General features: G+C 44.5%; 1 protein-coding gene across 7 annotated transcripts in view; it reads right to left on the bottom strand.

Annotated features, from left to right (window-relative positions):
• Window positions 1-15,070, bottom strand: part of LOC141497088 (uncharacterized) — a 53,552-nt gene that overhangs the window by 11,042 nt on the left and 27,440 nt on the right. For 3 of the 7 annotated variants that reach the window (XM_074199678.1, XM_074199679.1, XM_074199676.1), the window contains exons 1-5: window positions 9,544-9,602; window positions 8,301-9,092; window positions 8,119-8,210; window positions 1,445-1,571; window positions 803-880 (exon numbers count right to left, since the gene is read on the bottom strand). The exons of 1 other annotated variant lie outside the window; for it this stretch is intronic. In XM_074199678.1, coding sequence (XP_074055779.1) covers window positions 803-880; window positions 1,445-1,571; window positions 8,119-8,154 — 241 coding nt within the window. In that variant the 5' untranslated portion in view covers window positions 8,155-8,210; window positions 8,301-9,092; window positions 9,544-9,602. 3 more of the 7 variants (XM_074199680.1, XM_074199677.1, XM_074199681.1) reach the window with 3 other exon arrangements.

Below are 15,070 nucleotides of genomic sequence, written 5' to 3'. Positions count from 1 at the left end.
TAAATATTGAAATAAGGTTGAAGAATCATCAATTACAGATAATATTGAAAAGATTCCTGAATTTATTGGGAGGCATGAGTCAGTCTGAATTGCCCTTCAGTTTCCAGGCAAAATTAAGATAATATGATTCTATATACTCCTTATTTCCAATAAACATATTCCTGAGTCTGAGGAAAGCACCAAAAGGAAGAACAGAGCTAAGTAATCTTTCTTTGTCCTCAGATTCTCCTCTGAGGTTTTTCTCTTTCATTTCCTTGTGGAGAGACCTGGGCTTCTATAGACAGTAAGTATATTTTAAGGAATAAAAATTAATTGTTAATTTTATTCTAATGTCTTAGAAAAACAGTATAAAGGAATGAAAAGCTTCCTTGGGTTTGAATATCTGGGTTGAAATCCCAACTCTCAGGCTTATTCCCTTTGTGAACTTGGCCAGATCACACATTTATCTCCTTAAGGGTCAATTTCCTCATAAATGAGGAATAAGGGCATTAGACTAAATGACACCTGAAGTTCCTTTCAACTCCAGATATATGATTCAATTATCTCAGAATCAATGAATTTCAAATCAAAAGGGATCTCATGAGGGAAAAAAAAGTCTCCTCTGCATTTGCCTAAAACAGGTTAGATGCACATTTGTCATAAGTCACACTGTGACAACACTCGGGACCTGGCTATAACTCCTAATGTGGCCCCCACGAGGAGGAACTTAGTGTTCCCAGAGACAGCCAATTCCAGTTTGGGAAAACTCTAATGTAACAATGGGGCACTGTGACACATCCATCTCTTGTGTTTACTCACGTACTTGGAGAGTCATCTGTCATCCAGGGTGTTTCACCTCGCTCCAGCTGATAGATCACATCTGGTTTTGAAGCTGCCAGTCCTATTCATTGGAAATGAAAGGGCTGTTGACAGAGTCAACTCAGAATTCATTCCTATCCTCCTGTCCCTTTCAGGGAAAAGTGGGTACCCCAATAAGGGAGATAAGTCAAAGTCTTCTGAAGAATGAACTGTACTGTGCTCCTCAGTTCACTCGAACTAGTCCCTAAGAGGATACAAAATTTCATGTTTTGGGGCACTGAGAATTCATGGTACAAGTTTGAACTTTAGGGAAAGCACAATCTCAGGAGTGTCCAGGTTCTTCTAGACATCACATCACAAGCAAGCTCTCCCAAAGACTGGAATCTATTTGAGAGCAGGAACTATTAAGTCTATTTGTCCTCAGTGCCCATCCAGCAAAGTATCTTGTACCAAAATGGGGAATTAATCAATGCTTCTTGAATTGCTGAAAAATTTTCCATTTGGAAAGAGGTGACATAAAAGAGTTAAAAACTTTTGAGTTTTTCCCGTTAAATTAAACTAACTTGCCATTCAAGCCACCAAACAACATTTCCCCAAGGAAATGTTCCTCTCAGGGAAAGAATCAGGAGGGACCTGTGGAACTTACCCAGGCAGACCAGGTTCCGGTAGTTCTCTAGCATCACCTCCCGGTACAGCTCCTTCTGGGCAGGGTCCAGGTGCCCCCACTCCTCCCAGGAGAAGTCCACGGCCACATCCTTGAAGGTCACTGACCCCTGAAACACCAGGTATGTGTGTGCTCACCCAGGGACCAAACCTCATTTGGTGAAGGAGACATGGGAGAGTGAAGACAGCACAGGTTCCATTGTCAGGGAACTTGGTTTCTAAATCTGCCTTTGATATTCACAGCCTGAGTGACAGAGGACAAGTCATTTTAATTTCTTGAGTCTCAGGTCCCTCATCTCTACAATTTAGAAGGTTGTACAAGACAATCCTGGAGGAGGACCTCTCCACCTCTAGATCTATGATCTGATGATACAGTGCTATGGGAGCTATAGGCTTCAGTGATACTAGTAAAACAATCATTTAGCGTTGCTGGAGGCAATCTCAGGGCAACCTGAGTTCCTTCCCCCAACACCACACATATCCCAGGGTTAATGTGAGCCAGATGTTATGAGATAGACTAAGGACAATAAGATCTCATTTTGACCCAGGGAGACTAACTTAAAACACAGTTGTGGGTCCTTTGGGCAAGAGGTATACAAGGATCCCCTTCTATGCTGTAGCCTTCAGGACTTGCCTATATAGCCCTGAGAGTTAGTGTGATTTGCCCAGGGTCCACAGCCAGTGGTGAACAAATGCTACAACTTGTGGTTGCAAGAAACAAATCGAAATGCAAATACATATATAGATTGAAAATGAGAGACTGAAGCAAAATGTATTATGCATCAAGTGAATCCTAAGGAAAAAGGAGACTAAAACTTCACAGCATCAAGAAAAACAGGAATTCTATCTTACACTCACAGGAACCAGTATCCTTAATAGACACATATGCACCAACAGAGAGCAGGCAGGTGAGGTAGCAGAGCACTGGGCCTGGAGTCAGAAGACCCAGGTCAAACTCAGCCTCTGACCCTTCTGAGCCGGGCAACTCAAACTCAGTGTCCACAATTGTAAAGTGCAGCTCATGATAGGACCCGCCTCACAGACTTGTGAGGAAAAAAATTAAATAATGTCTGTAAAATGCTAAGCACAGAGCCTGGCATATCAAAGGTGTTTAATGATGCTTATGTTATTTCCCTTGGCCCCTAAATTCATAAAAGGAAACCTACAGCAACACAATAATTGCAGGAAATTTCAACATTCATATTCTGAGCTGGACAAATCTAACAAAGATTAAACAAAAAAGGGAAATGTTCAATAAGAAACTTGCAATATTTAGAAGAGTCATGGATTTTCAATGACATTAGAAAAACTACATATTTCTCAATGGCACCTCAAACAAAACCTGTACACATCGCAAGGTATGGAGTAATTATAATTTTTAAAAAGCAGTAAGACAATTAAAATGGTGATTAATATAGAAGCTCATTTGTTCTATAAGGTACAATAGAATCTTAGAGGTAGAAGAGACCTCAGAGGCTATTTAGTCCAAATTGTATCTGACAGAATCATGTGTCTCATAACATCCCAAAGTGGTCATCCAAATTTATCTTGAAGGCCTACAGGGATTAGCAACTTCTTATTGACCAATACAATTCATTCTACATTTTAGATAGCTCTAATTATTAAGAAAAATTTCCCCAGAATAAGGGCAAATTTGCCACTTTGTAATTTCCACCAACTACTCATAGTCCTGCTTTTTTAACCAGAGCAAAACAAATAAAATACCCTTTCAATATGTGAACTCTTCCAATACTTTCAGATAGGTATTCATGTCCCTTCTCTGGTTTTCCTTCTCCAGCAAACATTCAAAGTGCCTTCAAATGATTACAATGCTGTCAAGATCTTAAGGCCATTCCAGTCATCCCACACCAGATGCCTTTCTATCTTATTTATACTTTGATGAACCTTTGATCTCATCAATGTGCATGCTCCTTCCACTGAAAGAAATGATAACTCATTTTTGACTTCTCACTCTGCACATTTTCTATTCCTGTTCTTCTGGACATCACATCAGATTTTGAGTTAGAATCAGAACTAAGATTAGGATTCAAGCAATGTGTTACAAGCTCTTTTCAATTTTTTTATACATTTCATTGTTGACAATGGAAGAATTTGAAAAGTCCACCTTTTATCTTAACAACAAGACCAGCCTACCCTCTTTCTGCTCATAATCCTCAATGATATTCTCTCTCTTACTGCACACAGATCATCACTGAAAATGGGCTGTAGCCTATCATTAGTCTTTCCATTGCCCCTTGGATCATTCATAAATCTGAATTTGCAAAGAGGTCAATTTAGGCTTTATGTCAAAGAAAACTTCCTACGAGAGCTGTCCAAAATCAGCCTGGGCAACCTGAGGAGGCAGTAGTTCTCTGCCTGGAGGTTTTCATGAAGAGGTTTCTTTTTTTTTTTTTCTGCAAGGCAAATGGGGTTAAGTGGCTTGCCCAAGGCCACACAGCTAGGTAATTATTAAATGTCTGAGACCGGATTTGAACCCAGGTACTCCTGACTCCAAGGCCGGTGCTTTATCCACTGTCACCTAGCCGCCCCTATGAAGAGGTTTCTGACTCCTGAGATCAGTACTCTACCCACCCTGCCACCTGGGGGCACAGGTTCCAGTTATAGCAGCTAGGGATGGAATGTCAAATGCCTTCAGGACGCATACAGTCCAACAAAAGAAAAATAGAAAAGCCTTTTCTGCATCAGTTGATTTAATCACATGCTTTCTGTCAATTTTGATATTAATGTAGTGAATGACATTATAGTTTTCCTCAAACTAAACTAGCACTGCATTCCTAGCATAAATCTAACCTAGTCATGGTGTATAATTTTTGTGTTATGCTGCTGTAGTCTCCTTGCTAGTATTTAAAATTCCTGCATCAAAATTCATTAGTTAACATTTAGTAAGTACTTCCCATGTACCAAGCACATTGCCAAGGATTACAAATAATTACAGATAATGGTCTAATTTCCTTTCTCCATTTGACTCTTTCTGATTTATACAATAAAGGTTTCTTAAAGTGTCTACTTTGTGTCCAGAACTGGGCAAGGCCCTTGGGATATAAAAGAGACAAAAGACAATCCCTGCCCTCAAGCATTTCCCCATCTAGTGGAAGAGACTGAGGCCCAGACAAGCTAAGGACAAAAAGGAAACCATTAGAAGAGGGATTATGCTAGAATGTAGCCTAGTCCCTTGTAGAAGATGGGATTGTAGTTGGGATTTAAAAGGCTGCTTGAGCCAAGAGGACCCGAGTTCAAATATGACCTTCGACACTAACTCTTACTAGCTGAGTGACCCTGACTGCCTTGTATCCCAGGTCATCTCCAGCCATCTTGATCTGTATCTGGCCACTGGACCCAGAAAGCTCTGGAGGAGGAACTGAGCCTGGTGACTTAACACAGCATCCTCCTCACTCAAATCCAATTCATGTGCTTGTCATAGCATCACCTCCTTGATGTCATGGTCTTCTTCGAGAATGAAGGACAAACAACAACAAGGGAAGCCAAGAAAGTGAGTAGATGAAGGGACAGCCTTTCAGGCAAGGGGAAAAGCCAGAGATAATTTGATCCTGAAGGCAAATGAGAGTTCCCTGAGTGAGGGGCTATATGTGATATGATCAGATCTATGCTTTGGGAAAATCACTTTGGTGTTTGGTGGTTGAATGAAGGTTGGTTTGGAGTGGGGAGAGACCTGAAGCAGGAAGGTTTCCATAGGCCAGGTATGAAGTGAAGAGTTTACACCAGGAGGGTAGCAGTATCTGAGCACAGAATGGGGTACATTGGAGATGATGCAGAAGCTTTGGCAACATACTGGATGTGAGGGGGTAAGGGGGAGGTGACTGAGAGTGAGGAATCCTGGATGACTCTTAGGTTGGGAACCCAAGGGACTATGGCAATAAGATGTCCTCTGTAGTGATGGGAAGATAGGAGGGAAAGGTTTTGGGGGAAAGATAGTTTGGTTTTTGTTATACTGAGCTTAAGATGTCAACTGAACATCCAGTTCAAGATGTCTGGGAGGTAGTTGCAGATGAGATGAGAACCTGGAGGTCAGCAGAAAGAGTGGGCAGGATAGCTGAGAAGTATCAGCATAGAGATGATCATTAAATCCATGGGAGTTGATAAGAAGAGAACACAGCCCTGAGGGACACCTCTGATTAGAAGGTATGATCTGGAGGAGGATCCAACAAAAGAGACAGAGGAAGAATGCTCAGAGTCCTCTCTGAGTAAATCCAGGAGAAGGGGATTCCAACAACAATGAAATTGCTTGTGCTTTAGAGGGATTGGCCTTGAGAAGGAGGAAAGCCTCTTTATCCTGTGTGTCAGGGTAGAGCAGATGTTGGTGGTAGAAGATGAGAGAAGAGGGAGCTCTTGGTGAATGGTCTCAATTTTTTCAGTATGAGTCAATGTTCTTAGCTGAGAGGATTGGAGGAGGGGGTGCCATGGGAGGTTTGAGGAGAGATGAAAAGGTTTGGTAGAGTCATTGTCGAGAGTAGGTAAGTGACTGTGGGGGGTGGGGGGAGGGAAGTAAGATTAGGGGAAAAATTGTAAAACTCAAAATAAATAAAATCTTTAATGGAGAGTGGGTAAGGAGATGAGGGTAGTACAGCAAGACTACCATGAAGCAGTGAAGGCCCAGTTGAGATGGTAAAACATATATTTGAAGAACTGTTATTTTCCTTTTCAAACAGCTGATGTAATCCTATAATGAATTAATGTTAAATATTTCATAGAATAAAATATTTTGTAGAATTTGACTGAAAATCCAGCTGATTGTGTAATTTTCTTTCATAGTTAATATAACTTTTTTTTTTAATTTTTGCAAGGCAATGGGGTTAAAGTGACTTGCCCAAGATCACATAGCTAAGTAAGTAACAAGTATCGGAGGACAGATTTGAACTCAGATCCTCCTGGCTCAAGGATCAGTGCTCTATACACTGCACAATCTAGTTGCCCTGTTAATATATAACTTATTCAATTTCTTTTTCTGAGATAAGGCTGAGAACATGTTTTTTAAAGATGATGATTACATTAGATTGCTTCAAATTTCCTACAGTTCATCAGGACCATTTAGGCACAAAACACTATAAAGTTCATTCATTATGGGAACACCTTCTATAAATACACAGGTTGATTTTCTTCCTAGGCCAGATTCATCTGAACATAGTTCTCATTTTTCTGGGCCTCTCAAGGGTAGTATCAGAATTCATAAAACTAACCAGTCCAATCTAAATCTCAGGATGGTTCTATTTGGGGTCCCTTGGGTCCACTACCACATATGGACTCTTTATTTATTTTTACTCTGTATAATCATTCCATCTGGACGATGCTGCCAGGTTCAAACATAGTACAGACTCTGAAATGGAAAAATTTAAAGAAAATTAAATCTGGTCCCATGCAAGATAAAACTGAAGATGTCTTGGCCAAGCCAAAGAAGCAAAAACCACAGACTATTGAAACAGGACTAGAGTCTTGTATTTAAATGGAAATGAAAACTCAGGAAAGTTGAGCTGAAGAGCTAACTGAGAGCATCCTCCCATTTGTCAATCACACAGCACAAGATTTATTTTGTTACGTGATCAAACACCAGTCGCCTTCTTCTCAGGACACTTGCTTTTAGCCCAGGCCTCCCAACCAGCAATTACTTTCCTTTCAGCCCTGAGTCCCTGAAGGTGAATGTTCCTGTGATGATCTAACTGGTTCTGACTTGTTTTGGCTTTACCAATTCTATTTCTGATTTGTGACTTCAACGGAAGTCTACAGCTTGAGGAAATTGCTAAGAATTCTGGGGAATCCCTGGAAAGAATATCCAAGTCTAAGACATTTTGTGCCAAACCTAGGACATTTGCAAGAAAGAAAGAAGCTTCTTTATCAGGAAACTTTCCTCAAGCAGCCATTTGATATAATTAACAATATTGATTCTAATAGAGCTGGTCCCTAAGTACAAGGTTGAATGACTCTGGTCAGTCACTGTAATAGGACCAATGCAGCAATGCTGGCAGAAGTTGTCAGTAGCCCAGAAGCTTCAGTGACATGATTTATGAGAAACAAATATTTGCAGGAGAGTGTCCAAGGTTAAGAGGGAAAATTACTTTATAGATACTTACCCTACCATATAATCTCAAATGCTATTGAACTAAATGGTGCCCTTTGGTTGGCTAGTAAATGGAAAAAAAATGTTGCTTTGTTTTCTTGAGCTGTGATTTGGAGCAAAGCCCTTGAAAAACCCTGAACTTGAGATTTGAGATCTGAGGGACCCAATGGATGAGCTGCCAACTCTTCCCAGAGGCTACGTTATTACAAGATTTATGTGCAACCCTCTCCACTTGGATCTTAGCAGATCTGACTGCCTGGGGAGGCAAGGCCATCCTAGGTGAATGAGAAGCTTTCTGTGGGCGTTCCTGAACTAAGGAGTCAGGGGCTGAAGGAAGGAGAGCCTGATTAGGATCTGGGAGGGACCTGGGTTTAAGAGCTGCTTCTTATTCCTTTGGTCTTTATTGGACCCATACAGCCCCTTCCAGCTCTAAATGGATGGTCCTGTGAAGCAAAGTCATTTCCTCTTTCTTCTCCCATTAAATGTTTGCTAAGATCCTTTATAGTTTGGCACCTAAGCTCCAAGGGCATGAATGATTGCACTCTGAGGACCCTGAGGCCACTTACCTGTTGGGCACTGGCTGTGAGGAACACAAGGGTCATTTCTGAGCCCAGGAAACTTGCTTCTCTTGGGGAAGGGCAGTCTGTGGAAGGCAGGTCTGAGGAGGAAAAAGGACCAATGAATGGGACTCATCCTGCCATGAGGTTTCTTGATGTGCTGGTGACCTGTGCCCACATGCCCATAGTACCCTGCTCAGGAAGAGTGTATACAGTTATCAAACAAGAAACGCTGTTTGGAATCCTTCCAGGTGCCAGGTCCTGTGCTGAGCACTAAGGATACAAAAAGAGGGGAAAGTGGGTCCCCATCCTCCAGGAGCTCACCTGGAGACTGGAAGGAAGGCCCTGGAATGGAGAGAGGGCAAGAAAGGCTTCCTGGAGAAGCCAGCACTTTAGTGGGAGCCAAGGAAGGTGAGAAGTAGCAGTGGGGGGGGGGGGAACCTGTGGCCAGGTGCCCAGCCAGAGATGGGAGGACTGGTGGGGGGATAGTCAGAGGGCAGGGCCAGGGAACAAGGGCTCTGATGGCCAAATAGAGCATAGGGGTTCGGTCCAGAAGGTAGGAGGGAGTCCCTGGAATCCCTTCGGTGGCTGAATTGAGGTTGCCCTGGATGCGCCCCCCCACCCCCACCCCGCAGCCACTGCACCAGGGTCAGAGGAGAGGAGACACAGCACAGAGGTAAAAGTGGGGGGGAAGGAGAGTAAGGAGTCCATGGAAGAGTCTGTCTTGTTTTGAGCCTGGGGCCTGGGAGAACGGTGGCAGAGAAAGGAGGAGTGGAGGCTTGGGGGAACAGATGGCTGCTGCTTCAGAGAAGTCTGCTGGACGCATCCTTCAAGGTGCGGAGGCTGGAAAATCATCAACGCCCGGTGGTGTGAGGTTCCCGAGGGTGGCCAGAGGCCCAGGGCAGGCCCCGAGGGGGTCCAGGGGAGACAAGCGCAGGGAGGATGGGGGGGCTGCCTTCCTCGGCCTCTGGCCCTTTAAATGCCTGGTAAGAGAAGAAGGCGCCTGGGTGGAGGCTGAGGCCGGGGGCAGCTCGGCCCTTCTGGAGGCCGAGGGAAGGGAAGCTACAAAACATTCCGGGCACCGGGGCAAACCATCCCTGCCTGGCACCAACAGCGCCTAGGCCCGCCCGGTCCCTAAAGGCCGAGGGGTCTCTACGCCGCAGGGGGTCGGCAGAGCCGGCCGGCCCGCGGGGTCCCGAGCTCGGGAGGGGCCGCTCGCCCTCTGCGGGCACGGTGCCAGGGCGGGGGCGGCGAGGCCCGGGCGGGCAGGCCAAGGTCACGGCCGGCCCCGGAGGCCCAGGCAGGGCTGGGGGGCGGCGGCCGGAACGTGCCGAGGGGGCGCGGGGGCCTCCACGACACGCGGGCAGCAGCGCCGCCCCGGGCTGGGGGGCCGCCCCGGGCCTGAGGCGCCCCGGGTCCGGCCCGCGCACTCACCCGCAGCGCCCGCCCTCAGAGGCCGCCTGGAGGCGCGGAGAGCGGAAGTGACGTCGGCCGAGGCGCTCTTCGCTTCCGGGCCGTGCTCACGGGACATGTAGTCCGGCGGCCAGGAGAGTTGTGCGCATGCCCCGGGGTGGGGGCATTCCTTGGGCGGGTCCCTGGGTCACGTGCATGCCCAGGCTCCTCCCAGACCTCACCCCTCGCGCCCAGGGCGGCTTGTCATGGGGGAGGGGAGACTGGAGAGGGCAGGCCTGGGCCAACTCCGGGTCCTGAGTTCAAATGCAGCCTCAGGCCTTGCCAGCTTGTGAGGCCCAGAGGAGAGAAGTCTAAAGAGCTCTACAAAGCTGATCCTTGACCTCGAAGAAGAGCACGAGGTCGGGGAGGTCAACTGGATTTAAGGGAGGGGGTCTGTGCTGAGCCCCCGGCCTCCCCGTCTCCTCCAGAGCCCCCCACACTAGATGGGGGAGGCAGTCCGGCTGAAGTGGCTCATCCAGGGTACCACAGCTAGTCAGCATCAAGTGTCTGAGGCTGGATGTGAACTCGGGTCCCCCACGCCAACGCCAGGGCTCCACTGACTGTGCCACCTCGCTTGTCCTTACCAGCCGGGTGGCCCTGGTCAAGTCGCCTAAGCCTGTCCCGCGTCCAGGCCATCTCCAGGAGGCTCCGGAGGGGAGCCTGCCATGGCATCACTCCCCTGAACTCGTGTCTTCTCACTGCTCTCGGATGCTCTCCAGACCCAGCTTCACGGGACCCCCGCCCGGGCCCCACAGATGCCAGGCCGAGCTGGATGACCCTGGAGGGTACCGCTGGAGGTCTCTACGATGGGGTCCATGAAGTTACATCTAGAAAAACAAAACAAAGCAAGAACCCTCCTGTTTTCATTAACCTCCGACGGGAATTCGACGTTTCTTTCTATTATGAATGGAGGCGACAAACCATTACTCTAAGAAGGAACATTTGGCTTCACCATTGGCATACCCCCCCCCCAAAAGGCCCAGGCCCTGGTTGCTGCGGCCTTCCTCTCCCAGGTGTTGTTGGGTTTAGTGGGGGTCGTCCTAGAGGGCTGCCTTTACAGACATCTCATTTAATCCTCCCCTGGACTCTGGGAGATAAAGCCCGTTATCCCTAGTTTATAATTGAGGACCCTGAAATGACAGGAGTTACCCAAGCTCAGTAAATGTCTGAGGTCAATTTGAACTCAGGGCTTTCTGGCTCAAAGTCCAGCACTCTGGGTCCTGTGCCAGTGGGGAAGATCCAGAGAAGGTGCTAACCTCAGAGACGATGGAAGAGCATCTCGGCAGAGAAGGCCCGGCCGGTCCTAGAAAAGGTGGCATCTGAGGTCAAGAAGCAGCCACACAAGAGAGTCCCTGGCACACAGCATGGACCAGCAAGAGACCTCCACGGATGAAAAGCTGCCACTCTAGATTCCTGATGGGTCTCTGGCCAGGATGCTGGGAGACTGGACCTGGCCTCGGGCCGCTTCAAGTCCACGAAGAGATAGCTGGTCATCAGATGCATAAGGGTGCTAGGCTTAGAGGAGCAGTGTTCAAGGGGCTGAGAGATTCCCCCATCCTTTATTTTCTTTTTTAGGCTTTAACAAGGCAATGGGGTTAAGTGACTTGCCCAAGGCCACATAGCTAGGTCATTATTAAGTGTCTGAGGCTGGATTTGAAATCAGGTACTCCTGACTCCAGGGCCAGTGCTCTATCCACTGCACCACCTAGCTGCCCCCACCAATGGTTTTGAAATATGAGTTTAACTTAAAATTATGTTTGCAATATGTCTGATGAGAATATTTTCTGGGTTTCTGTTCAGTGGGACGCCAGATTCTATGATCTTTATTTTGATGAAAATATTCCATGACCCAGTAAAGAAATGCAGACATTTCTCTAGGTGAATACATTTGAATACTTTTGTTAACTGAATACATTTGTTTATTAAAAAAACAAATTTATCAAAGACTAACATTGCAACTTACTTGCTGCCAGATGGGTGATTAATTTTAAAAAATCAGCCAGTTATACATTTTTTTCATGGTCAATGTGGCAAGAGGTGGGGGTTTTTTTTTTTTTTTTGGCACAGGCTATTAATAGCCTATGTTTGGCTTATAAATTTGGTGAGGCTGTTTTTAGACATTTTTCAGATTTTTGTTCAATGAGGCCAGAATTTCCATGCTTGAAGGAAAGCACTGTTTTGGATTTTGTTGATCGTTTGTTTTTTCCCCTCATAATACCAACTATTTACTGTCACTCTGGGGAAGATTTAGGAGGAGATACCCAATTACAAAGAATTTGGAGAATGGTCAATGGGGCAGAAATTTTTTTCTTGCCAAAACTGCTTTGTATTAAAGGGTGGCTCTAAGTGTGATGGGGGAATTTTAAAAATATTTCTGCTTTATGATCTACTGAGAAAGCACCATTTTGAAAAGGTCATTCAAAAAATAGAGAAATGCAACTTAGATTAATGTATACCATGGAAACAATGTAAAGACTAACAGACAAGAAAGATGGGGGGGGGATTGTAAAACTCAAAATAAATAAAATCTTTAAGATTTTATTTATTTTGAGTTTTACAATTTTTTCCCCCAATCTTACTTTCCCCCCCCCCCCCGCCCCAGAAGGCAATCTGCCAGTCTTTACATTGTTTCCATGGTATACATGGATCCAAAATGAATGTGATGAGACAGAAACCAGATCCTTAAGGAAGAAACATAAAGTGTAAGAGATAGCTAAATCAGACAATAAGATATCAGGTTTTTTTTTTTTTTCTAAATTAAAGGTAATAGTCCTTGGTCTTTGTTCAAACTCCACAGTTCTTTCTCTGGATACAGATGGTATTCTCCATTGCAGACAGCCCAAAATTGTCCCAGATTGATGCATTGATGGAATGAGCGTGTCCATCAAGGTTGAGCATCACCCCCATATTGCTGTTAGGGTGCACAGTGTTCTTCTGGTTCTGCTCATCTCAGCATCAGTTCATGCAAATCCCTCCAGGCTTCCCTAAATTCCTGTCCCTCCTGATTTCTAATAGAACAATAGTGTTCCATGACATACATATGCCAACAGTTTGCTAAGCCATTCCCCAATTGAAGGACATTTACTTGATTTCCAATTCTTTGCCACCACAAACAGGGCTGCTATGAATATTTTTGTACAAGGGATGTTTTTACCCTTTTTCATCATCTCTTCAGAGATAGACCCAGTAGTGGTATGGCTGGATCAAAGGGTATGTATATTTTTGTTGCCCTTTGGGCATTGTTCCAGATTGCTTTCCACATAGGTTGGATGAGTTCACAGCTCCACTAACAATGTACTAGTGTCCCAGATTTCTCACAATCCTTCCAACATTGATCATTGTCTTTTCTGGTCATATTGGCTAGTCTAAGAGGCATGATGTGGTACCTCAGAGATGATTTAATTCACATTTCTCTAATAAGTAATGATTTAGAGCAATTTTTCATATGACTATGGATTGCTTTGATCTCTTCATCTGTAAATTGCCTTTGCATATCCTTTGACTAAATAAAATCTTTCTTAAAAAAAAAATAAATAGGGGCAGCTAGGTGGCATAGTGGATAAGGCACCAGCCCTGGAGTCAGGAGTACCTGGGTTCAAATCCTGTCTCAGACACTTAATAATTACCTAGCTGTGTGGCCTTGGGCAAGCCACTTAACCCCATTTGCCTTGCAAAAGCCTAAAACAAACAAACAAACAAATAAATAAAAGAGAGAAATGCATTTCTTTGTAACAATAAGGGAATCATTTTGTTCTCTGACAAAAATAGATGAATACAACTTTCAATTTGTTTTAAGAAATCAATAAATTTGAGCAAACAGATAAATTTAATAAAATTAGCCACATGAATCTTGGGCATCTTGAGCCCCAATCCCTGCAGAACAGGGATGTAGATAGATAGATAGAAAGATAGATAGAGGAGTGGCTAGGTGGTGTAGTGGATAATGCACCCGGCCCTGGAGTCAGGAGTACCTGGGTTCAAATCTGGTCTCAGACACTTAATAATTACCTAGCTGTGTGGCCTTGGGCAAGCCACTTAACCCCATTTGCCTTGCAAAAACCTAAAAAAAAAAAAGATAGATATGTTTGTATTTCATTCTCAAAGAAGACCTTGACATCAGGGAGGGGATGCCATGACAAGCACATGAATTGGATCTGAGTAGGGGTGGGGGGCTGTGCTAAGTCATCAGTTTCTCTTTCTCCTCCATTACCATCTGGGTTCAGTGGCCTGATGTGAATCAATAAGAATGGAAATGGCCCCAGATGCAAGACAATCATGGTTAAGTGACTTGTCCAAGGTCACACAGCTAGTATCTAGTGTCTGAAGCTGGATTTGAACTCTCCTCTTGACTCCAAGGTCAGTGCTCTATCCACAGTGCCACCTAACTGCCCCAGCACAGGTTGGAGCTTCAGTTTGAAGCTTGAGGTAAATGGTCATTGACTTCTGCATTGATTGATGATGGTCTGTTAAAGACATTATGGAAGGATTCTAGGACCATGATCCTATCATTAATCAATGTGGATCCATCAGCACTGAACAGCTGAGATGCACCATAGGTCTTTAGTCCATAAATAGCCTTCAAGATATCAAAAAAGCACCTTAGATTTTTATCATCCTCATAAAACTGAATTTCATCTGCCTCCTTACTGAACCAAGAGTCCTGCATCTCTCTAAGCTTCACTTATACTTTACTTCTGATGGAATTAAAGGCTACCTTCTTAGAGAAGGATGAACCATCCTGCTGGTAAACCCTGTGGAGTTCTCATTTTTCATTTAGCAGTTTCTATATTTCCCCAGCATTTTCATGGTGTGTGAACATTCTGGCCCAGATGAGCTAATGTAGGATTCTTCACTAGGTCTCTGAAAGCTGCCCCTTCTGTACTTCTGGTGGATTCAACAATCTTGCTCATGGAGGTGCAGAACATTCCCAAATGAATCCCCCAGAATTTGCACTTCGCTGTGAGGCATAGGGAGAGAAACAGCTAAGGCATTTATTAGGCACTTATGTACCCAGGCACTGAACTAAGTGCTGAGAGACACAAATATAACAGAATAAGTCTTATTGTTTAGCCATCTGACTCTTTGTCACCCATTGGGGTTTTCCAACTCATTTTACAGATGAAAAAACTGAGGCAAACAGGGTTGACCCACTCAAGGTCTCACAGCTAGTCTGAGGCCAGATGATTTGAACTTTTTCCCCACTTCAGATCTGGCATCTGCCCTCTAGCATCATCTAATTACTCCATTGAGAGTTTCACAGTTTAAATAAGGGGCAGGAGAAGAATCTACTGTGTTTCAGGTGAACTAAAAAAGCAAGGAACAATCATGACTTGAGACAAGACAAAAGCCAACAATAAACTTGATGAAAAGAGATAAATAGGAAAAGGTACAATGAATTTCAGTACTTAATATATGTATCCAGAGAACAACATTCCATCTAAATACTTAAAGGAAAAAACTGATGGACAGGAAGAAATACAATCAACTCTGATAGTGAAGGAACTCAACA

The sequence above is a fragment of the Macrotis lagotis genome, chromosome X, assembly GCF_037893015.1.
Source record: "Macrotis lagotis isolate mMagLag1 chromosome X, bilby.v1.9.chrom.fasta, whole genome shotgun sequence".
NCBI classification, from domain to species: domain Eukaryota; kingdom Metazoa; phylum Chordata; class Mammalia; order Peramelemorphia; family Peramelidae; genus Macrotis; species Macrotis lagotis.
Note: the sequence above shows the minus strand (reverse complement) of the source record. Positions and strands in the feature narration are given on the sequence as shown.